At 36.1% G+C, this 22,933-nt stretch overlaps 2 protein-coding genes across 6 annotated transcripts; both read left to right on the forward strand.

The window, feature by feature from the left end:
• The first annotated feature begins 59 nt into the window (after positions 1-59).
• ccdc61 (coiled-coil domain containing 61) lies at positions 60-9,788 on the forward strand. Its single transcript, XM_083565175.1, has 13 exons — positions 60-1,013; positions 2,811-2,984; positions 3,082-3,164; positions 3,459-3,619; positions 4,465-4,617; positions 4,721-4,922; positions 6,624-6,706; positions 6,797-7,020; positions 7,412-7,490; positions 7,596-7,802; positions 7,895-7,928; positions 8,026-8,086; positions 8,615-9,788. The coding sequence occupies exons 2-13, from the start codon at positions 2,837-2,839 to the stop codon at positions 8,707-8,709; spliced, it is 1,530 nt and encodes a 509-aa protein (XP_083421301.1). The 5' UTR covers positions 60-1,013; positions 2,811-2,836; the 3' UTR covers positions 8,710-9,788.
• A 1,560-nt stretch (positions 9,789-11,348) lies between these two features.
• itpkca (inositol-trisphosphate 3-kinase Ca) lies at positions 11,349-22,426 on the forward strand. Of its 5 annotated transcripts, XR_014537357.1 has the most exons (9): positions 11,485-11,540; positions 12,499-13,180; positions 18,431-18,467; positions 18,598-18,811; positions 20,176-20,380; positions 20,468-20,569; positions 20,653-20,724; positions 21,469-22,185; positions 22,227-22,426. XR_014537357.1 is itself a non-coding variant. In XM_083565250.1 (7 exons), the coding sequence occupies exons 1-7, from the start codon at positions 11,364-11,366 to the stop codon at positions 21,673-21,675; spliced, it is 1,065 nt and encodes a 354-aa protein (XP_083421376.1). In that variant the 5' UTR covers positions 11,349-11,363; the 3' UTR covers positions 21,676-22,426. The 5 variants fall into 5 exon arrangements, 3 of the variants coding, with proteins under 3 accessions (XP_083421376.1, XP_083421374.1, XP_083421375.1); XR_014537358.1 differs by lacking the exon at positions 11,485-11,540 and having other exon boundaries at positions 12,524-13,180; positions 18,380-18,467; XM_083565250.1 differs by lacking the exon at positions 12,499-13,180 and having other exon boundaries at positions 11,349-11,540; positions 18,380-18,467; positions 21,469-22,426.
• The last annotated feature ends 507 nt before the right edge of the window (positions 22,427-22,933 follow it).

Here is a 22,933-nt window from a genome sequence, read left to right on the forward strand (position 1 = left end):
TCTTATTTAAATATAACTATTTAAATGCACACCACAATGTTGTTGGATTCTGTGGTTGGTCCCAAGATGTTTATCAACTTTGTTATTTAACAAAGAATGTATATTCATTAATATGGTGACATTTTCTTTAAGGAGACACGAGTTTGACATTTGTGATTTATGAATTATGAAGTCTCCAGTGTCAGCATTATGTAAGAACTTTGTGAACTGTAATAGAGTTTATCTGACACAGAAACGTAGTATTTTATTTTTAGGCTTGTTGTGGTTTCTCTGTAACATGAATTTTTTATCTTTACTTTTAAATCAGTCTTAACTTGCAGAGAAAGAAAAAAGGGGCGATGAAAGAACTGTCAGCAGAACAACCCACATGTTTTAAAGAACTCAGTTGTTTTAACGTTGCACGATATTTAATACATTTGATTTGCATATTGGTTTTTAGTGTAAAGAAACCCTTTTTACTGTGATTTCAATGGTTTATATTGTGAAGAAATCACGTGTGTGTGTGTTCATTTGTTTGTTTATTTGTATTTTTTTAAAGGTTATGATTGTGATTTTTAGCTCCTCTATTAGTTATATGCAACGCCGCATACTAACATACTAAACAGCGGGCTACGGCTTATAGCGAGTCACATTTTATACACGCTTTCTAGTACGGTAGTACGCACTAGTGGGCGTGAGCGAGCGGATTGGCGTGATCCTGTGATCGACAGGCAGAATACCCAATTATACGTTTCTTTTTTTAAGTCTTTGACCAATGGCTGATTTTGGGGGCGGGATTTTTTAATTCCCGGTTCTTGTGCCGCTGTTTTCAATTGTTTTAACTGACCCACGGAGAAAGGCTTTCTGGCTAAAATGGCGCATCTAGAGTTAAATGGAACCTGTTTGTATTTAAATTTTAACAGTGTTTTGTTTCGTGTTTATTAGTTTTCGTGTTACAAATGAAAAACGTTTAAATGTAGGATTTATATCACTCAACCCAACTCGAGGTAACACCACATCCTCTTCTGTAACGGGTATGTAGCCTGTTAGCATAGCCGGCTAACAAGTCACTAGCTAGTCAGGTATAATAGCTGGCTGGATAATTCTACATTACAAACATAAGTGACATTAGAGATGACATTTGTAGTAAAAACGTTTTTTTCCCCCCATTTAAAAGGCTGTCTTTCACATGTTGGTTATCTGTTTTAATAAAATAAGAGGCAAGATTTCAAAATTGCACTTGAACTTGTTGAAGAGAAAATGATGGAAATTGTGATAAACTGCTTCAATCTTCTATTTAAAATTATTAAAGTAGCTACGTCATGGATTTACTTTACTAAGTAAACCTAATACTAATTTTCTTCGTTTTATTTATTTATTTTACCTGCTTTGTTTCTACTCACATTATAACATTGAACAGGTTTTATCCTGGAGTACAGGTAACTGTATCAGTCACTGACAGAAGCCTATGTATTAATCTGCACATGTGATCTTCCACAGCGTTGATTGGATGATTGTTTTTTTTTTTTATGTAGCATCATCTGCAATGTATTTATTTATATAAGTCACAATTATATTATACTTAATTATATTTAATTTTAATTAAATTCTGCTTTTGTTTTTCCCCTCCCCCCCACTACTGTTTGTGTAACCTTCTGCTGTTGCTGTAACGCAATAATTTCCCTCACGGGATCAATAATGTATATCTAAGTCACTAGTTAGAGCTCGCAAACCGCATCTGTAGCAAACCACACAAGCTCAATTATATTTGTGTGGATTTAAGAGCAGTTTTTTCATTCCACAATGGCTGACAGAGGAGAAGAAATTGATTTGGTTGCATATATACTTATAAGGACATTTAGAAGATGGATCTTTCAAGGAAAGCTGGACATCATGTGGTCAGCCAGAAGAGTTCAAACACAGCTGTTAAACTTTAATTTCAAATCCCCAGATAGAAAGAAATGCACAGAAAATGCGGGTTATTTTATGAGTTTGATATTGATGATGCTTCTAGAGATGAGGTATGCAGGTGGCACAGCTGTGGCTACAGTGAAATGAGACTTGTTGGTTTGTGTTCATTAGGTTTCTTGCTTTAGTAATAACATTCATTCATAATTCATTCATTAATTGCACTTCTGCCTAATATTGATGCCACTGAAGGCTGCGAGTGTGAGCATGTTTGTAAATTTACACCTAAGAAAACTTACTAGTGTAAGCATTAACCGATCGACTTCTAATCATATAAAAATCTCAATGAGTTACTGCACATATATACATTGTCTTCTGGGTTCTTTTTTAATAGCTTGTGTTTCAAATATATGCGAAATGAATGATTGTTATGATTGTAATGATTGTATTTAGCTTTAAAATGAAATATTAGGTTGAAAATAAAAACAAGCAAATACTAGAACAGCTATTTATTTAAGAAACCCATTAAAAATCTAAATTCAAAAAAGACACTTCTAAGTGACTGATCAGTGAACAAAGTGTGTCTCAAACTGTAGTTTGTCGTATATTTACGGGTGTGCCTTCATGAGGCTTCCTGTGACACTTAACAATTGGATGCCTTCCTGGTTTCCCAAGACTGGTCATTTCTCCATGATTGGCATTCATCCACAAACATACATAAGCTTTGCATAAACTTATGTAAATCTGGTGGAAATTAATTCAGTTTGACTTAAGAAAACAGTTGTACACAACTTTACTACAAGACTGGAAAAAGGCCCTTTGTCAGTATTTACAGCCTTATTGTTATGTTCTGCAATTGGGGATGTAATGTGAAGTTTTTCTCAGTAGTGGAATACACAGCTAAAAAGTGACATTTTTTCCAGGTTACTGAAAGTATCCCGAATTGATCATGGAAGTGGGCACGGTCATACAAGAAGAACTGAAATTTCGTGGAGTTGATTTTGCCATTAAAGTGGAACTGCAAGATCGCTTACTAACGGTCGAGATTTCAGATATCGTGACAGCAGACCAGTGGAGTGGGGAATTCGATCCAGCCTGTAAGTGTGCACTTCTTTAACAATTTGAACTTACTATCATGTTGTTCATCATGAATTATCCTTATATTAAATTATCTTCCTCGTTGCTGTCTTTCAGACATTGAAGATCTCACTCGCAAAACTGGAAACTTCAAACAGTTTCCTATATTCTGTAGCATGCTCGAGTCAGCAGTCAGTAAGGTAACCTGCACAGTCCAAATATTATTATTTATAGGTGATGTATTATTATTTAATTGATTAATTGGATATATTTGGGATGAAAACTAATGAGGAAATCTGTAATGTTAAGGGATAACGAGTTAATTAATTTTGCACAAATTCCACAACATTTAATTATATGTATATACAAATGGATAAAAAAGAAAAAAAAATGGATGATGTGTTTTGTAATTATTAAATCATTGTAATTGGTGTGCTATGAAATTATCATTGTTTAAACACTCACAACACAATTATCATGGTTTAAACACTCAGACTAGTGAGTCAGTAACACTTGATCTGCTGACCTACTCGGACCTGGAGCTTTTGCGGAACAGAAAGGCGGGTGTGGTGGGAAGGCCCCGTGCCCAGCAGCAGTCTCCTGCTCTCAGCACTAAACGCTACCTCATCCTTATTTACACTGTGGAGTTCGATAGGTCAGTATTCATACCATACTGTATAGGTTAGTATCTGCACAGTTTTCTACTTAACTCGTATCTTTTTTTCGAGATACGTTTGGTGTCTGAAGTGTCTTTAAAAAAAAAAAAAAAAAAAGTATTTTTATTTTTTTTTATTTTTGGAAAGAGCCAAAGAGACATCCCCACAGAATATATTTTTCTCTATATACTTGCATTAGTGTTCATATACCAGTTCTAAACAACACTGTTAAACTCTGTACACATATTATTAGTAATATTATTCCCAATTCTTTCATTTTTCTATTGTAATTTCATCTATAGACTCTGAGTGGCAGAGCCTAGGATACATTTATATGATATAACTTGCATCAATATTAACTAGGATCTATCTACATACATACATACATACATACATACACACACACAAACACACACACACACACACACACACACACAAGCGAAAATAAATCAGATCTCCTAAAATGAACATGTAATTTGTTTCCTTTTTAGAAAAGTGTCAATTTTTATTGCTAAAATTGCAATCTTTGAAAACTAAACCGATTTAGTACATATAGTACATATAACATCAAAATACAAATATATAAATAAATCATACATAATACATACATTTTTTTTTTTTTTACTTCAATTTGAAATATAATAATAATCAGTTGAAGGTTAAGGGCCTTTTTCAAGCACCCAAAAGCAGTAGTTTTGAACTTTTGAATTTGAACCCGTGATTTGTTGATCTGACATTTACAGTCCTTTTTTTCACTTCAGAACTTTGGTATAGAACTCACCAAGCCATTTTCTTCTTTCTTGTTTGGCAGTTGTTTTAAATGCCATTTTTCTGCTTTCACTAGGATTCACTACCCTTTGCCACTGCCATATATTGGTAAGCCTGATCCTGCAACTCTTCAGAGAGAGATCAGGGCTCTAAGGGCTGAACTAAATGCTATTAGGATGCAAGGAGACCATGCAGTGCAAGACCAAGAAACACGTCGACTGCGTGCAGAGTCAGTTCTGTTTTTATATTTTAACAATCAAGAAAGTGAAATTTATAACGGGAGACCATGTCTTCTTCATGAATTTTAACAAAAGGTATGTGCTGAATATTAGGTTAGCTGTGGTCAGGGAGGAGAAGAATGCCCTGGCTGAGGCTCTGGAGCGGCTTCGGACAGCTGGGACTGGCTCCAATTCAGGTGCTCGGGGACTCAGGGAAGCGTTGCGCAGCCTTGAGGAGCAGCTTTTGAGAGAAAGAGCCAAAAGCCAACGCTCAGCAAGCAAGAGGGATCAAGAACAGCGCCATCTAATGGAACAGGTGAGTGTTCACACTAGCAGGGGACAGGGTGCTTAGAGGTGCTATTTTGTTCACTGCTAATTTTAGATAAATTACATGAATGAGATGGAATTTGTTTTGTATAGACAGCAAACAGAAGTAATCATTGTAAGAAGCATTTTTAATATGGAAAGATTATTTGACCGTAGATGACTGCCTTAAATAATTCAACCAAAACTTCGCATCACTGCAACTGCTGCTACCAAACATCTATCTGAAGTGAATTAGTGCAACACCTTACAATTGAATTGTACATATAAGGAATCCAGTCAAGAATATATTTTGTTATAGTTTAAAAAATATATATATATATATTTCTGGTTAAGCCACTTTCAGCCCAACACACAACATGCTTCTGAATTAAGTGCAGTTCCGAGTTAAGTGCAGTACACAGGTGAAAGCCAAACGCTCCACAGTACTGCATGTATTTGTGTGTGTGTGTATATATATATATATGTGTATATATATGTATGTATGTATGTATGTATGTATGTATGTTTGTGTGTGTGTGTATGTGTGTATATATATATATATATATATATATATATATTTTATTTTATTTTATTATTATTTTTTTTTTTTTCAAACTACCTTTTGATGGCTCTGCAAGATAAAAAGAATACAGTAGTTAACATGATAGGTTCCCTGGTGGTCTAGCGGTTAGGATGCGGCGCTCTCACCGATGCGGCTCGGGTTCAATCCCCTATCAGGAATCAACCCCAGCCATTAGGGTTGCACAAGCCTTTTGCCGGTCCCAAGCCCGGATAAATGGTGAGGGTTGTGTTGTGTTAGGAAGGGCATCCAGCGTAAAAACGTGCCAAATCAAACATGCGGATGGTCCGCTGTGGCGACCCTAATGGGAAAAACCGAAAGAAAGTTAACATGTTATGATGCATCTTTAGGAAGCAGAATTAATTTTCCCAGACATCAAATTGTCTCACACACTTAATTTCTATGTGTTTGGTTCTTGTATTAAACGCATGATTGAGTTTACATGGGACTAAGTGTGCCTGGCTCAGATGCACTCAGATGATTTCTATGTTCTTCAAAGTTCTGAAGTCTTTGATAATTGAAATGTTTGCTGCATGTCTCAGATTTTGTTCCATACTTTTATTTATTGTTTTCACTCCAATAAAAAATGCGTATACAAAACTTATAGTGTAATGTGGGTAGCCATGTTTGGAGTTTAATATTGGCAGAAATATTATTTCCAGCCATATGACATTTGTCTTTGGACATAATGAGGTTTCTAAAATTTAAATTTTCAAACATGAGTAATAAAAGGGGCTTGTAGCTCCCACTTTAATAGACACCTGCAAAATGTTTTGTATTTTTTTTGCTTTATTGATGATTTGCTGTCAAAATCTGATGTTTGAAAAAATCTATAGAATTCAGGTTATATTTCAAAATTTGCACATGCCTTTTTCACATATTGACATGCAGATAGTAACTTTCTAGTACAAATAATGAAAACTGTAAGGCAATTTAATATTTTTTTTCTAAACATTCTTCATGTAACCAGATGAATGATTGAGATCTTATGTATAATGTTAAATAAGTAGGTATTAAAAAAAAAAAAAAAATGTATTTATTTTTTGTCCATATCAAATATCGAGATAAAATAGCTAAAAGTTCTGTAGTGATTGTTACCACCAATAATACAAAATTCTATTACCTTCCTAGTTGGAGGATCTAAGGGCCTCGGAGCGAGCTCTACGTATACGTGTGAAGAGTCTGACCACTGAACTAGCCGTGTTACGCAGGGGGTAAGTGCTGTGTAACTGTCTGATCTATTACAGTCTGCCTCTCTGATCCTGTGTGCTAGTGTTTGAGTCGTTCCTGCCTCACACTTGTAGGCGGATTACACCGGTTCTGTCTGGCCGGAGTGGGTCCAGGGGTGAGGCAGATTTTCCACGGTCCGCCTCAAGGGAGCGTGGTTTACCCCGAGCAGGAGTAAGAACTCGCTCAGGGTCCAGAGAGAGAGCAGAGGATCACAGCAGGAGGTCAGAAGGTAGAGGGAGAAGATCAGGTTCTTCAGGAGCACGCAACCACTTGTCACGGCCATTACCATCTCCAACAGGCACGTGCTTTTATATTGTGTGGTAAATTAGTAAATGGTGAACTGATTGTGCTGTATCTCTGTTTCTTTATGCCTTTAGCACTTACTATTACATTTTTTCACCTCCTAGATTTATTCATCTTGTTTGTCAAGGGGTGAAAATGATAATGAAACAAAAAAATTAAATCCATTTTATTTTGTGTTAATAGCAGATTAGGCAGACGTGGACAAATTCCACTTTCCAAACTTTGCCTGGTGGATTTGCTCTCAGCCAAATCGGTTCTGGTTGTTGCACTCGCTTGTCCGCAATATCATTAGCTGAACATTAGCTTGTAAAAGATTTGTGATTAAACTGAAAATAATAGACTAGACAATTGACAAAGATCACTTTTTTTTTCTTTTTTACCGCCAGGGTCCCGGGGGCCTCGTTTTGACCCAACATCTTACATTCAAGAGCGACAACGACGCCAAAAAGAAACAGAATTGAAGAAGTGAGGCTGTTTGTTTTCATGACCACCACAGTGGATCTTTAGTTGTTTTTTTACTGCACTTGTTGTTTCTCTATAAAAAGTTATTTATTTATTTTAATTTGTTAGCCAAAGAAAAGTTCGAAGGGACATGTTGGCATCACCAGCTCTGAATGAACGCGGTCGTTCACGGTCCAGAGAGCATGGTCCTCAGCTGATCAGACGAGGGAGTGGCGGCCGGGGCAGGAGCACATCTGTGGAGAGCAGGAGGAGTCGTCACTCTTCTGAAAGCTCAATGGCTGAGTTTGAGGATCTCGCCAAGCCTCTAAATAGCAGGTCACTAAAATAAACATGCATTCATATTTTACTGATGCATAAATTCATGCATTGTAGTGTTTGGATTTTTAAATGTTCCTTCTTTTACACAGGGGAAGAAAACTCGCGTATAATGGTCCAGCTGAGGTGAGTTTCAGGTTTAACACCTTTTAAAGTGACTTTGAGGTGAACGGAAGTTCTGTTTGTACTTTCACTGAAACCATAAACTGTTTCTTGTCCATAGATGAGAGGAAGACACTTGAATAAAAAGCCAATGTGTAGCACTCCAACACAAAGAGTAAAAGGTAGGCATGACGACTGTATCTGTTTGATGAAGAGTTATAGTTAAAGTGCTATAGGATATAATGTCTGAACACATTTCTTGATATTTAAAGAAAAAAAAAAAACTTGTTCTAAGCTTGAATTTAGACATGGTTTTAACTTATTTTCGACAACAATACAGTGAAATAAAAATCCTTTATTACGTTAATGCTGTGTATTTCTGAGGTGGTTGTTCATCTTCTTTGCGGATTTCTGGGTTTCATTTAAATTAAATAAGCATATGAACAGTGTTTGCTGCAGCTTTTCAAATGTCTGGGGGACGAGCATTTAAGCAGGGTGAAGGAAAGCAACAGCGGAAATAGAAATCAATAAGAAACAGGTTACCATTGTTAGCATGCTGTAAACCGTGCTCTTTTTACATTCAGGACGGATGCACCTTTTTTGGCATTATTATAATTTGTATAATATGAACCAATGTATTAATAATTGAACCTATTTGCTAATTATTAATAATAAAAAAAAAAATCCCTTTACCTTTGCCTCCATGTCAGAGAGTTCTATGGATACAGGAGCAGACCTGTCTGAGATCGATGCACGCCTCCAGGCCCTGCAGGAGTACATGAGAGACCTGGACACAGGACGCTAGTAATAAATGGTGGAATTGATCTTTTAGGGTTTTATTGCACAAGCAGGTGATGACATTCATCAGAATGGACAATCATTAATTTATCTCGCTGTTCAAATAGAGATGCAGAAATTTCCCGGTTCTACAAGATTATCAGCAATTATGGATTTTTAAACTGTTAAAACACCCCAACATTAACATAACATTTTTATACAAAGATTTTAATTCATATTTCTTTACCTATATCTTCTAATTCGTTTTCTAAGATAATGTCCCCTTATGGTGGTGACGTACAATGGGATTGTGGTTGACTGATTAATTGTGATCCACTCATTTACATCTAAAACCTTTTAAGGTTTGTTTTCAAACATTAGCACACATGCAAAGTTTACACAATGTTTTAACTCATGTCCCAGGTCATCTGAGATGTGATTGATCAGCTCAATCATACTTTGCATTATTTTTTATTACACCATTGGAACGCCAAGGTGAATACTGCTAAGAAATATGCGCTAATTGCCTCCTGTTTGGCAAACCTATCCCTTTCCTTAAAGGTCTTTTGTTTGTGAGTCAGTTACACTATTTGCATATAATGGATTAATACACATTTATTTTACATTTTAACCATTAATTTGATGATATTGCACAGACTAATGTCTATGAGCTATGAAAGTTTTCATCTCTTTGCCACCTTTTTCCCACCGGTGAGTTATTTGGACCAAAAAGAGATTTAGATAAGCAGGCGTTTCAATGCACCATGTACATTATTTATAAACAACATTAAGCTTGAAGCTCCATTTTTAAATTGTAGAAGCAAAAATGATTTAGATGAGTAATGTTTATTGTGGGTTTTGACTACAAAAAGGAAATATTTTATTTAGGAAAGAACTGTTTCTTTAGATGGTAGATTTTTTTTTTCTGACCTGCAAATTACTGGCTTTCCATAATGAATACCTACCTTGTACACTTCACTAAATTGTTAGTGAAATATGGGCCACATAGTGTAATAAGCCATAATTTATTTATTATTCCACCGAAATGTTTTCACAAAGTTGTTATTTAGAGCCTCAGGCTGTTATGAATAAAATGATAAAAAGAAACATGCGAGTTTCACCCTAGATTAATAGCTGCCCTACTGTCAGAGTTGCTGTTATATAAATGTAACTAACCCACATGATGTGGTGTTATCTAGACCTAAGCTGTGCTGTAACTGGAGAAAGTATTCAGATAAAGTGTGGTGGATTGCTGTACCCTGTCACAGCTGGATCACATCTCTTAATGAGAAGTGCTGTGTGTTTGCAGCTTATCCATCTGGCGTAGCATCTGCTGTGTCCTCTCTCACACACACATCATTCAGGACAAATCTCTGGGTTTATATAAAATGCTAGAAAAGTGGCAGGCTGGTGTGTGAGAAGATTCTGATATAGGAGACAGGGATGTTCAGCAAATGCATTTATTTATATTTTTTGAATTAGTTTAATTGCCTCCTGACTATTGTTAAAAGCATGCAAGTTTATCATATACTGATTTTTTTATCCTATAGTGGTGAGAAAAAAAAAAGAGATGGTGAAGCTGCATTTGGGATCCACCTGATCCAATCTGAACTCGACCCTTTCCTTCCCAAAATATATTTGCATATTGGGTTTATATTTTATAATGCAATACCACTTTCCTGTTTGTTTGTTTTTAAGATTTCAATCTGCACTTACATTTTCCTTAAAGCATTGTTAAAATTATTTAATATTAATAATAAGTAAAATTATGATAGTTATATATAGTGTTTTATATATTTATATATTTATATATTTATATATATATATATATATATATATATATATTAGAATATGCTTATTGTGATAGTCTCTAACTATAGTTAACCCTCTTAGTCGTCGGTTTAGCAATAGATTAAATAAAAAGGGAGAAGAGTAACCATGACTAACTATACATCATTCTAAAGCTCTAAGCCTCAAGCAGCGATTTCAGATCAATGGAAAACGTATAACAGATGTATTTTGTACACAAATATAATATGCATAGAAATGCACTACTTAAATTATTATTGTAATCACGAGTCACAAACACATCCACTGCTGCAAATCCTGTGAAACATGCCGTAAAGCATTTTTGCTTCAACCAAACAATAGTGTTGTAATTTAGATGGACATTCCTTTGTTTATGTCACAGCATGAAACTGCACAAAACGGCATCTTGCTGGTAAAAAAAAAAAAAAAAATATATATATATATATATATATATATATATATATATATATATATATATATATATGGCTGATAGATAGATAGAATAAAGTTTTACAAAACAAATGAGACACCCCCCCCACACACACACACACACACACACACACACAAATAAAAAAAACAGTAAAAGAGGCGGAATCTCTGGCTTCACTTTACAGGCAGGTGTCTAGGTGACTTTATTACCACTACCCATCATTTCAAAAACTTTTATTTCAGGTCAGTAGCATTATGGAAACAAAATGACTGATGGAAAATGTAGCCAATAAGTGCAGGATTATAACGATATATGGGAGGATTTTATTCCTCACGTGTGCGAGTTTTAGTTTTATTACTCTTTACAAACTCTTACTGGCCGAAGCAGCACGTGCGTAGTGACGAACCAGGAACAGATGCATCTCTGAGTTCTGCACAACCAGCATGTTTATATCTCGTGTCAACTGGACTTTGTTAACAAAAAAAACAAAACAAAAAAAAAATCAATCAAAAAAGTTGTTTTATTCGAGATTTGCGCAAATCAGCGATGTGGAAAATATTATTGGGGTCGGAGTAACAACAGAGACTTGGAGATCTGCATGGAGATGCTATTTTACATCTGTAAGTTACAATATATCTCCCTTTACAATTTTAAACCATTATAGGTTTTCTAGGTTTTGCCCGTTTGTTTTTATAAGAGAAATGCTTAAAAAGAAAGTGTGTGTGTGTGTGTGTGTGTGTGTGTGTGTGTGTGTGTGTGTGTGTGTGTATTGAGTTTGAAATGGCCGCACATCAATATGAATGGCCACGACTGTAAAACAATAGCTTGGGTGGCTACCTGGTCATCAGTATGAATGCCAAATCAACATCAATAGTCAAACATGTATAACAAAAGCCTTTAATGGTCAGCCATTCATTTCTATGCAGACTGTATGAATAGAGTATGAATAACTACCTGAGTTTAGCAGGTGTCTCTCAAAGAGGGGGAGGGAGGAAAGGATCAGACACAGTCTCAGATAAATGTTTGTAGGAATCTCTTTTTTCATGATATCTTCATTTAATTTAAAATGTAAATTTACTGATGAGACATGTGGCTTTTAACCTATTACTTTCCCGGATTGTTCCAGGACTGATTTCATGTTTTTAAATATAAAGAAATTAAAAATTACATTTTTTTAAATGATATTTCATCATCTATAACTTATCTTTTTGAGCAATATTAACTTTATAATAATGTAGTAATAATGACAGTAAAGCTCAAAGTGTCTTCTTTTTAAAGATGTTTAAATTGTGTATGTAGCCCACTTTTATCAGGAACTGTTAACATTTAAAGTTAAGTAGGGCATTTTCAGCTGTAAGTCCAAGATTAAGGGATGAATGAAAAGTCTTTACATACTGCTTTTTATATGTAAAAACAATTTCAAATGCTGTTTAAAGATGAAGCGTGTGGAAGAAATTTGAGATAATGATTATTGTAAAATGAGAGAAATTGTATGTGGGTTTTATTTGCTGTGATTTGTAACAAGTTATTTATATTCTTTATAATAACAATGTGATTAAGCAGTGCTTTAACTATAAGGAAAGGGTCAGAGGGGGCGTGGCCAGCGCCATTCACCAATGAGCGCAGGCGAGGAAGCGGAATCCGCTGCTAACACGCAATCGGTGCAGAGCCGCACGCGCCAGGCGTGTTTCTATTGCGAGCACCGGTTCAGAATTAAGAGAAATGTGCGAGTCGGATGAAGATAATGCGATCACGGTTACGTGAACAAACTAATGCGAATTAATGGGCGAGTAAACGCCCTGTGTAAAACACACCCCGATCTGTGCTGGAGGATTAAAGGAGCGGTTGGGAGCTGCGGGCTCATACTGCACGAGTGATCAGGATGACTAAAACGCCCAGCAGCGCTGCTCCATGTCCGGATGTTGCAGATATGATCCACAGCTTTCACTGGTCGACTCTTTCAGCGCTGCACCCCGAGCAGCAGAGCCGTGTTGTCGCTGTGCGAGCTGCTCCTCCTGAACTGGTTGTGACCTGTGAACCGTGCGTGGCCCAGACCGAGAAGCTCGATCAGCCCAAACCTAGCGGACTTTCCTGCGGCTCGCAGCCCGACGAGGAGTCGCTGTGCTCAGACAGCGGCTTTGGCGGATCCCCCGCCTTCTCACTCGGGCTCAGGAAGCTCTCAGACTGCTCCTCTGTGGGCCTCTCTCCCACCTCCAGCTTTGAGGAGTACGAGGAGGAGTTCAGTGAGGGGAGAAACGCGGTGAGTTTGATTCACGAGTCCATGCACCGATTTCAGTTTCATTTCCACATTCAGCCACTACATCTACTGGCATGAAGGTCATTTTCGTCTTGTGTTTTTCCGTTTTTGTTGTCCTGCTTCTTTGTCGTTTCATACTCATTATAATGCGTCATTTCTTATTAGTATTTTTCATAATCTTAATAAAAAAAAAGCAGTATTACGAAGGTGGCAGTGTTTTGATTACAGCTTTTGCACACTGTTAGTCGACCTCATAAGGCAGTCACCTGGAATGCTTTCCAACAATCTTCAGGAGTTCCCAGAGGTGTTAAGTGCATGTTAATTGCTTTTCCTTCACTCTCCAATCCAGCTCACCTCAAACCATCTCGGCTGTAGTTAGATTGCAGAGGCTCAAGTTTGCAGCACTCCATCACTCTCTTCTTGGACAAATGGGTCTTACGAACGCCAGAGGTGTATTTGGGATCATTTGACCTGATGGAGAACAAATGTACTAGCATTTAATAGGGCTATTGACTCTGTATTCACTCATTCCTCTGCACAAGACAATTGATGGTCTAAAGCACATTAAGACGGCAAGAAATGTCACAAATAAGCCCTTGATAAAACACATCTATTAATTGAAAACCTTTCCAGGTGACCACCATGTGACTGGTGAGAGAATGCTGTGAGTTTGCCAGGTGGTCATCAAAGCTACTTTGGAAAATCGAAAATATAAAATACAACTGCAGCTATTGATTATTTTAGTAGTCGAGTGTTTAACCAGTTATTCATTCGCTTTAACCCGGATAAGAAGTACTTTTTTTTTTTTTTAAAGCACGATACTAAATATACAAGAGAAAAGAAGACGAGTCTCTTAAAATGTGAAGAAGAAAACTTATTTGTAGAAAGATTAACATTTGTATTGCTGAAATTGCATACAAGAATATCTGTGAAAACTAAACCCAATTAGTGCATAGTACAGTCTTTTCTTTGTGTTTTAGTTTAAAAGTCCCCGTTCCTCTATTTTTTATTCTGCAGCATCTTCTGTGTTACCTGTCCACAGCACTCCAAAGTATGTTAATTTTACAGTTATAGTTTGCACCTTTTAAAAATTAATGAATGTTTTAGAATGAATCTATTGTTTGTTAGTTACAGCTACACTGGTGCATGTTTAACCTTCCAGTAGCATACATCATATTCCTGATGTAGACAACCAGAAAAACCTGATTTTTAAAGGAAACACAATTTGTGGTTGATGAATGTCTCAGATTGAAGAGTTTTGACTCTCATTTCATCATTCAGTATTTTGTGCACTTATACCATATGTGTCAAACACAAGGAATCACATCCGGCCTGACGTTCAATTATATCTGGCCTACGAGATGATTTTTTTTTTTTAGATCTATTATAATTGTTATTAATGTCCCAGCGATATGAAGCGCTGATAACACACAAACTACAGATCCCATAATGCAGCACTTCAGCTGCCTTGCCGAAGGGTATGCTACCTGGGAACATTCCAGCGTCAAACAAGTCAAGCTTCTGTTAATGTATACAACCCTATTGTAAAGTTATTGTGAAGATATTGTGTTATCTCTCCCCTCACAATGGCGAAGAGAAAAGCTGATTCTGAAAACAGAGCCGTTTCAAAACCGATAGGATTCTGAGTTTGTTTACTGGCGCTAATGTGGCTGTAATTAAGGAATTGTATCTAAGACGGAACTACGAGACAAAACATCAGGAGAAGCTGAAAAACCTGAATGTAGAGCAGAAAAAACAAAGATACAGAAAGTAGAAGAGTTAAAGAAGAATCCGACATTTTAGCAGATGTTTTTTCCACCAGAGCAAAATCACAAAGTGAAGCTGCTTGAAGAGCTGCATGATGGTGTGTGACAAAATGGCATAAGCGCAAAGAAAACTGAATGTTTTGATTTGCTGTTATTTTAGCTTTTGCTGAAAAGCGCAAATTTTATTTATATTTCCAGGGTTTTTTTTGCAGCATGTGTATATATATATATATATATATATATATATAATATTTTGAATTTGTATAATTTTGACAGGAGTTAGTTTGTTTATTTTTTATAAAATGGCATAGAGCGAAAAAAATCTGATTTTGATTTGTTATTTTAACGTTTACTTAAAAGCACAATTTTTTTTTTTTTTTTTCAGGGTTTCATGTTTTTAATTTGTATAAATTTAAATAATTTAAAATATTTTGCTCTCCATAAAAATATATCCTGTCAAATTTAAGTTGATTTATTGTGGAATAATATTCCAAAATTTTTTTTTTAAATTATATTTATGTTGAAAAAAACATTTGTTTTAGTGTGTTCAATAAATGTTTGTCCTGTTCGGCCCGTGACCTAAAGTGTGCTTGGAGTTTTGGCCCCCTGTGCAATTGAGTTTGACACCCCTGACTTATACGGTCATCACATTGGATGCACTGCTCACTGGAGATGGTGGGATTCCTCTTCTGCCATCTTTTTGTGTTCTGGAGAATGTCATGATGGTGGAACTGGAAATTATGTGCTTAAGGGACTCTCTAAATTCTGGGGTCTGTTAGAAATGGACACTTCCAGGATCTCAGACTGTTTAATCCTTTTTCTGCAGTTTCCTAACACCTGTCTTTAATATGCTTCAACAAATTTAATTTAATAGTATTGCTCATGCTAGACTTTGCTGTTTGTTTTTTTTACTGTTGCCTGGTGCACACCTGGGGGGGAAAAAACCCTGTTATCTAAGTTTACCCCTGCATTCTCTCAAAGACCACACCCTCCAGAATCAACATCCTTTATGTAGTAAGCTTATCCAGAGAGTGGGTTTGTCTGACATCTTGGCATGGTGTAAAAAATTTGGGTAATATCGCTCAAAAGTAATCAAACTAAACAACTACCAGTTTAGCATAATGCGAATTGCAGTTGGGTTGATGTGACTTCTGTCATGATAGAGCTACAATTCTTAACTAATTCAAACTTCTGAAGTGAACGTCATTCATCCCATTACAGCTTCACACCAGCACCAGACTTTGGTACGAGGTGTGGTGGTGTTCCAACATTCTTCAACTGCTATATATTCTAAATAGTTCCAGAGATTTGAATTAATTTGTTCCAAAATGTAGATTGTGAAAATGAGCACCCAGATGGAGTGCTTTTACCGGAAATGAGCAGAAAGAGCACTTTATTTATAACGAGTGGCTTCCTGGTCTGTGGCATTAGCAAAACAAGTCCCTTCTGTAAATGTTTTATCAGTTATTGTGTAAGATGAGGGAGCGATCACTCAGCGCAGTATATTGCTTGATAAGTTTAGCAAGTTCAGCATTGTCAATGATTGGCTTGATGGGCGCTAGTGTAGAAGGAGTTAGTTGTGCGAGCTGAAGACTGAGGTAAGGATTGCAGATGTGGGGTTTAAAGATTTTAAAACCGATATGTTAAAGACTTTTGTGATTAGCGCAGGGCACTCATAAATCAAGTGTCCTTATCGTGTGGTAGTTTGTGTATTTTCTTTCTTCTTTTTTTTTAAACAATCTTTATTGTCATTCCATATCCATGAAACCATTTTATTGTTTATGATGCATTATTACACCAAAGGCATAATCACTGATTTTCGATTATATAAGATTGTTGAATTTGAGGAAATTAACTTTGGGTTACTTGTGTGTTGTCCTCGATATTACACTAGCAGATAATTTGGTACTTTTGGGTAAAGTTTTGTATGAATGTTAAAATTGTTAATGACCAGGCATTCCAATTTGGCAGCATTACTGAACAGGAATGATTAATAATGCTACCTCTGCATTTTGCATTATTTTGCTTGTCAAATGTGTGTTGTGCAAAGGAAACCCATTCCCGTTGGTCAAAATTTAAGTGAATTAAAAACAATGACTTCAACGGTCCAGAAAACTCCAGATTTTAAATGTTTTTTATTTGTATGTATCTTCACCACAATAAATGTTTTTGCCTTTTAAAACCAAAAAAAAGAACCAATTCGGATGATATTCCGACTGGAGCACTGCAGGAACGTTGCAGACATTTAATCTGATTATAAACTGAATAGCTTTAGCTCCAGCATGTAGCTGTCTGACCACTTTAGTCATGATGTCTGTGTGGAAAATTTTTTTTCTATTTACTATGGAGTAAAACAACGAAGAACAAGCAAATGTTTTTAACGAACAAAGACACTAACTAACTAGTCGCTGCTGTCACTGCCCACAGTGAATATGGGATTTCTTCAGTTTTGTTATTAGCTGATATGAGCTTTTCAAGCGTTACAAAATTTTGTAAGATGTTGCCTGACGTTAGCACTTTACATTAGCATGAACTTTTTTTTGTGTGTGTAAATTGCTATTTGACAGACGATCAAAAAAAACTGCTCAGAACAGCTAAGCCACTGTGTCATTGTGGATCAGTATTATGCCTCATCCTTCGACTAGCACGCCAGTAAACTCTCTGTAATCTGCTCTGGCTTGTTTAGGCAGTCACCAAAGCAATGTTCGAAAGCAAGCCGAAACTTTTCCACTACGTTTGAGCATTTAAAGTTAGGATATTCAATGTATGTTATGTCCTCATAACATCTAAGGGAGTTTTTTCTTGGCACATTTCTGTAAAAGTGCTTTGAGACAATGTCTGTTGTGAAAAGCGCTATAGAAATTGACTTGACTTGACTTGTAGGTAAGACGTCATCAGATGGTAGACTTTGGTTTGAATGAAGACACAAAAAAATATTTCAAGGACGCAGACTGAGCACTCGAACAATATTATGACAGAGCTGATAAACGAGTGGAAATATCCAGCCCAAGTTCAGTGACTTTACTTATCTAAACATGAACCAGCTTGTCTTTTGTAGCAGATCTTCTCTTGTGGCTTGTTCAATCACATGCATTTGTGTAAATGATTTACAACAGAACAGAAAAATGCGTTTCATAAAGTTCAAACCTGCTGTGTTTAATCTGGTATGGTTCATGTGTTTTGGTTTGCAAATAAAGAACATTATGTAACTGGTTAGTTTTATGTACTTTAAATTAAATACAGGCGAAACAATCTGACTGTTTCTTTCATCTCTCCTCACATTTGGGTGACATTAAATTAGTTTTATTTATTTACTTGAGATTTTTCTTTCAGGCTGTTATTTTTTTATTCTGTGAAGCAAATTAATTCATAAACTGGATAAGAAATGCAATAAATCTGGCTCTTTGACCTGAACTTTGGAAACTGTCCTTTGCAGGAGAAGAATAAAACCATGGTGAACTGGTCTCCTTTTGTGGTTCCTTTACAGAAGCGCTCTCCGTGGGTGCAGGTGGTTGGCCATGCAGGTTTGTGTTCAGCTGCAATATTTATGTCTTGTGAGCTTCACACTTATTCCAGTTCATTTGTTTTGTTTGCAATGTCAAATGTCATCACCACAACCTTATTCGCCTCACATGCTTTTCTCTGGTTTCACAGGTAATTTTCAGACAAGCCGTGATGGGAAGCTGCTGAAGAAGTACTGTGTGTACGAGCAACAGTGTCTGCAGCGGCTCATGAGTGACATATTGCGGCCCTTCGTGCCCGGGTATCATGGCATGACCCAGAGAGACGGGCAGGACTACAACCTCATGGACGACTTGCTGTCTTATTTTGACACACCCTGCATAATGGACTGCAAAATGGGAAGCCGGTGAGCTCCGGGTTGCTTTAGCCTACTGAGTGTGTCGATTTAAAATCTAAATCAATTGTTATTAAAGATCATTTAAATGGTAGTGATATTTTTCAGTGACTTCAAAAATATTTTTTGTTTTGTTTAGTCCTAATAATGAAAACTAGACTGTTTTATTCATAGCACTGATTATATACAATATTTCTTGTCTGGAACATTTATTTAGAATGAACCACTTTCAGTTTTAGTTTTTTTTTGCTGTTCTGAGATTCTATCTCAGTATCTACAGAAAAAAAAAAAACCTTGAATGTAGATACTGAGATAAAATCTCAGAACAACAAAAAGAGTTGTCAACTAGGGCAATCAATAAAGAGCAATGCTAAATATACAAGATAAAAACAATAAAAGGGCTCTTAAGATGAACAAGTAATTATTTTATATTTATTATTTATTTTTTTAATTGCTGACCTTGCGCAAGTTCAGCAATTAAAAAAATAAATAATAATAAATATAAAATAATTACTTGTTCATCTTAAGAGCCCTTGTATTGTTTTAATCTTGTAAAACAATCTTGTAAAACAAGAATATCTGAAAACTAAGCCTATTAAGTATTTAATAACCACACTGTACAGTGTTTAATTTTATTTATTAATATTTTTCCCCATGTTACAGTTTGAAATGATGCCAAACTTTGTCTTTGTCGTTTTTCTTTGGCCTGAATCCTCCCCTCGCCCCTCGCTGTGTTCTTCCAATTCCTCTATTTCACATTATGCAGCATCTTTTGTGTTACCTGTCAAGAGCGCTCCAGGGTTTAGCAGGCGGTGCAGTGCTCCGTGTCAAGTTAAATAGACTAAACGAAGCATTGTGGGAAATAATTTGCCTCGATGATTCTTTGTATTCAATTTATTCTAGTCAAAAATCTAATAAAATTCAGATTCTCCAATTAAGTTTTATTTTATTTTTTTTAATCAGGCAGCTTATTTCAGCATTCATATTACAGGCTCTGTTGTCAGGGGAGAAGGTGCCCAGGGTGCAGTCAGCATTCCAGTATGTCATGTTCAGTGGGGTTGAGGCCCAGGCTTTGTGCAGGAGTTTAACCTTGAAACCCAACTGTCCTCTCTGGATTATGTACAAAGAGACTTTGGCATGTTTGTGCTTCCAACTTTGTGGAACAGCTGGGGTAACTGATTTAACTGTGATGGTCAGTTGTCCTCAAACTTTTAGATATATAATGTATATCAACAGAACACTGCAAAGCCAGTCACAGATTTAAATCCTATTAATACGAACAAACTTGTTTTATTGTTCCACAATAATTTAAGATAACAATTTCATGAACACTGAATAAAAAATTTGTAATTGTTGCCTGGTTCATGTCTGATCAGGACCTATTTGGAGGAGGAACTAAAGAAAGCACGGAAGCGTCCTCAGCCTCGTAAAGACATGTATGAGAAAATGGTAGCTGTGGACCCTATGGCTCCGACTCCAGAGGAAAATGTTCAGCAAGCGGTACTGAAAACCAGATACATGCAATGGAGAGAAACACTCAGCTCCACGGCTACACTGGGCTTCCGCATCGAGGGCATCAAGGTGATTTGTGCAAGAGGAATATTGCATTTGTATTGGTGCATAACTGCGTTCTGAGCGGTGTTTTCCTTTTCCCTCGTCCATGTACAGAAATCTGACGGAACATGCAACACTAATTTTAAAAGGACAAAGTGTAAGGAGGAGGTGATGCAGGCTCTAAAGGACTTTGTTGACAGCGATGTCCCACTGCTGGTATGTCAGGAATTTTATTTTTTCTTCATTGAAATGCGTCACAGTCCGAGTTATTTATGACATAATGTTCTTTGGAATTACAGAGAAATTATCAACAGAGATTAAAAGAACTGCGCCTGGTTCTTGAGAAATCGGCGTTCTTCAGAACACATGAGGTAAAAAAATAGATTTTTTTTGAAATTATATTCTTATACTTTTTGTTATTATTTAATAATATGATATAATGGTAAAGGCATCTATTAGGTAATATTAGGGATGTTGTCTGTTTTTGCTTTGATTTTTAAATCATGCATATGTTGGCATTGTAGTTCCTGTTAATTGTTGTTCCCAGTGAAGCAGTTAATGGTTGAAAATGTATGTATCAATCAGATATATTTTAATATCTTTTTTAAATAATTTTATTTTAACAGCCATCATGTATACAACAAAAACATGATTCTTACCAAGTGAAAACTTGTATAAGGGCAAATGCTGCTAATAGTGAGATTATTTATAAAATAATAATAATTTGGAAATCGAATGAAAATTTTTTTTAAAAATAAAATTACAAGAAAAAAAAAATCTGGATAAATGTGTCTATACTCAAAATCAAGCCTCGTATGCTCCTTTGTAGCTGCTTGTTCTGACAAATGAATGATGTGTTGAAAATATCCAGGATGTGACGTTAATAACATTTATTGAAGCATTAAAATGATGAAATAGCACCGTGGTGCAAAGTTGCTTGCTACAAACAAACTAATTATTTATGTGTCACTGTTGCTCATCAGAACATTTCACCTCCACACAATAACACGCTTTATTCTGTATTTAAATCTTATATTTTTTCAGCGTTCAGTTGCAGTTTTTTTTATTGTTTTTGATATTCTGGTTAACCAGTTTTCTTGTGTCTTTGACTGAAGGTGGTGGGAAGCTCGCTGCTGTTTGTTCATGACCGGAGCGGCCGTGCTGGTGTGTGGATGATTGATTTTGGGAAGACCATGCCCGTGCCTCCTCCTCTCACACTGGATCACCGCAGCCCGTGGGTGGAGGGGAACCGAGAGGACGGCTACCTTTGGGGCCTGGACAATTTTATTGATATTTTAACTGACCTGATCTCTGGACAGTGAGAATGAATACGTTTCATCTCTCTGAAGCAAACGTCTGTAAATGTACCAGTGTATATAGATTTTTATTTAATTTTATTTTTTATATATGGTGTAGTTTATATTTTGTGGGTCGACATTAAGCGGGAACCAGTAACGTGTTTTTAGTGTCTGATTAACGAATTTGTACTGTAGGTTCCAGTTTTTCCAGTGTTGTTACTTTAAAAGAAATGATTTAACCTTTAAATCTACTTGCAGATCTGTTAGACATTTTAGCGTTCGTTTGCAACCAAAGTCAGTCAGGTGCTTGTTAAACTGGTACATTAATTTGTGAAAAGAGAGATATAATTTAGAATATTGGGAGTGATGTTTAATGTGTATTCAGTCTCCTAACAGTTTTAAGCTCGCATCTTAGACATTGACCTATGCTGTACTACACATTCCTAAGTGATTTTCTTTGCAAGAAATGTGTGTGGATGCGTCACCAGGACCAGAAAATTGTATATACGGCAAAATCTGGATAGATAACTCTGGGTGATTTTGCAATTTTGGGCTCTTCTTTTTTTGGGAACTAGGATTATGCTATAAGCGAATATATAGTCCATGTGTTTGTGCCTTGTTTCTTACTGTGGACTTGATGATGATTCTGTGATTTAGAATTTTGTGATTACGCTGCTGTTCTAGTTTCTGATATCACTCCGGATTTCTGTGCTGTAATTTTGACGGTGTTGATTTTTATCGTCAACACAATAAACATTAACTGGTGTTCGTATAATGAAGTGTTTGTCTTCGTAAATATTTCAGCACACTAAATCACAAGGTTATATAATTGCAGAGCTCCAGACATTTTCATTATACACTTGAGAGAAAGAGAACACAATGCCCTCGCACAGTGTTTCCTAAAGTCTAAACATAATCAATCAGAAAGTTGCGTCATAATTTAAAAAATACCTTTAAGTAACAAGGTATAGCACTAAGAATCCCATCAAACTAAAAACCCAGTTGGTGAGGTTCCCCGACATTCACAGGTCACAGGGTTTAATTATGTAAAAAGGGTGTTACAAACCTGAAGTTGTGCCATAACCATGCCACTGCCCATGGTGTCTAAATGTAGCATACATCATCTGAACCTACAGCATGGGTTCAGCTCAGTTTAAATCCACTTTATTTGTAGTGTTTAACCACAAATCAGCTGTACATAATTTCAGGTGTAGATTTTTTATTTTTTATTTTTTTGGATTCCTAATGCACAAGCCAAATGTGACTCTGGAAATGAAAACCT

This window comes from Silurus aristotelis (assembly GCF_946808225.1).
Source record: "Silurus aristotelis genome assembly, chromosome: 16".
NCBI lineage: Eukaryota > Metazoa > Chordata > Actinopteri > Siluriformes > Siluridae > Silurus > Silurus aristotelis.

What these genes read in the sequence shown, in the direction of transcription:
- ccdc61 (XM_083565175.1), top strand. Translation starts at nt 2,837, where the DNA reads ATGGAAGTGGGCACGGTCATACAAGAAGAACTGAAATTTCGTGGAGTT. An exon ending in TACACTGTGGAGTTCGATAG is followed by an intron (nt 3,620 to 4,464) that starts GTCAGTATTCAT and finishes TGCTTTCACTAG; the next exon opens with GATTCACTACCCTTTGCCAC. An exon ending in GCCAAGCCTCTAAATAGCAG is followed by an intron (nt 7,803 to 7,894) that starts GTCACTAAAATA and finishes TCTTTTACACAG; the next exon opens with GGGAAGAAAACTCGCGTATA.
- itpkca (XM_083565248.1), top strand. Translation starts at nt 12,803, where the DNA reads ATGACTAAAACGCCCAGCAGCGCTGCTCCATGTCCGGATGTTGCAGAT. An exon ending in TCAGTGAGGGGAGAAACGCG is followed by an intron (nt 13,181 to 18,379) that starts GTGAGTTTGATT and finishes TGTCCTTTGCAG; the next exon opens with GAGAAGAATAAAACCATGGT. An exon ending in TCCGCATCGAGGGCATCAAG is followed by an intron (nt 20,381 to 20,467) that starts GTGATTTGTGCA and finishes GTCCATGTACAG; the next exon opens with AAATCTGACGGAACATGCAA.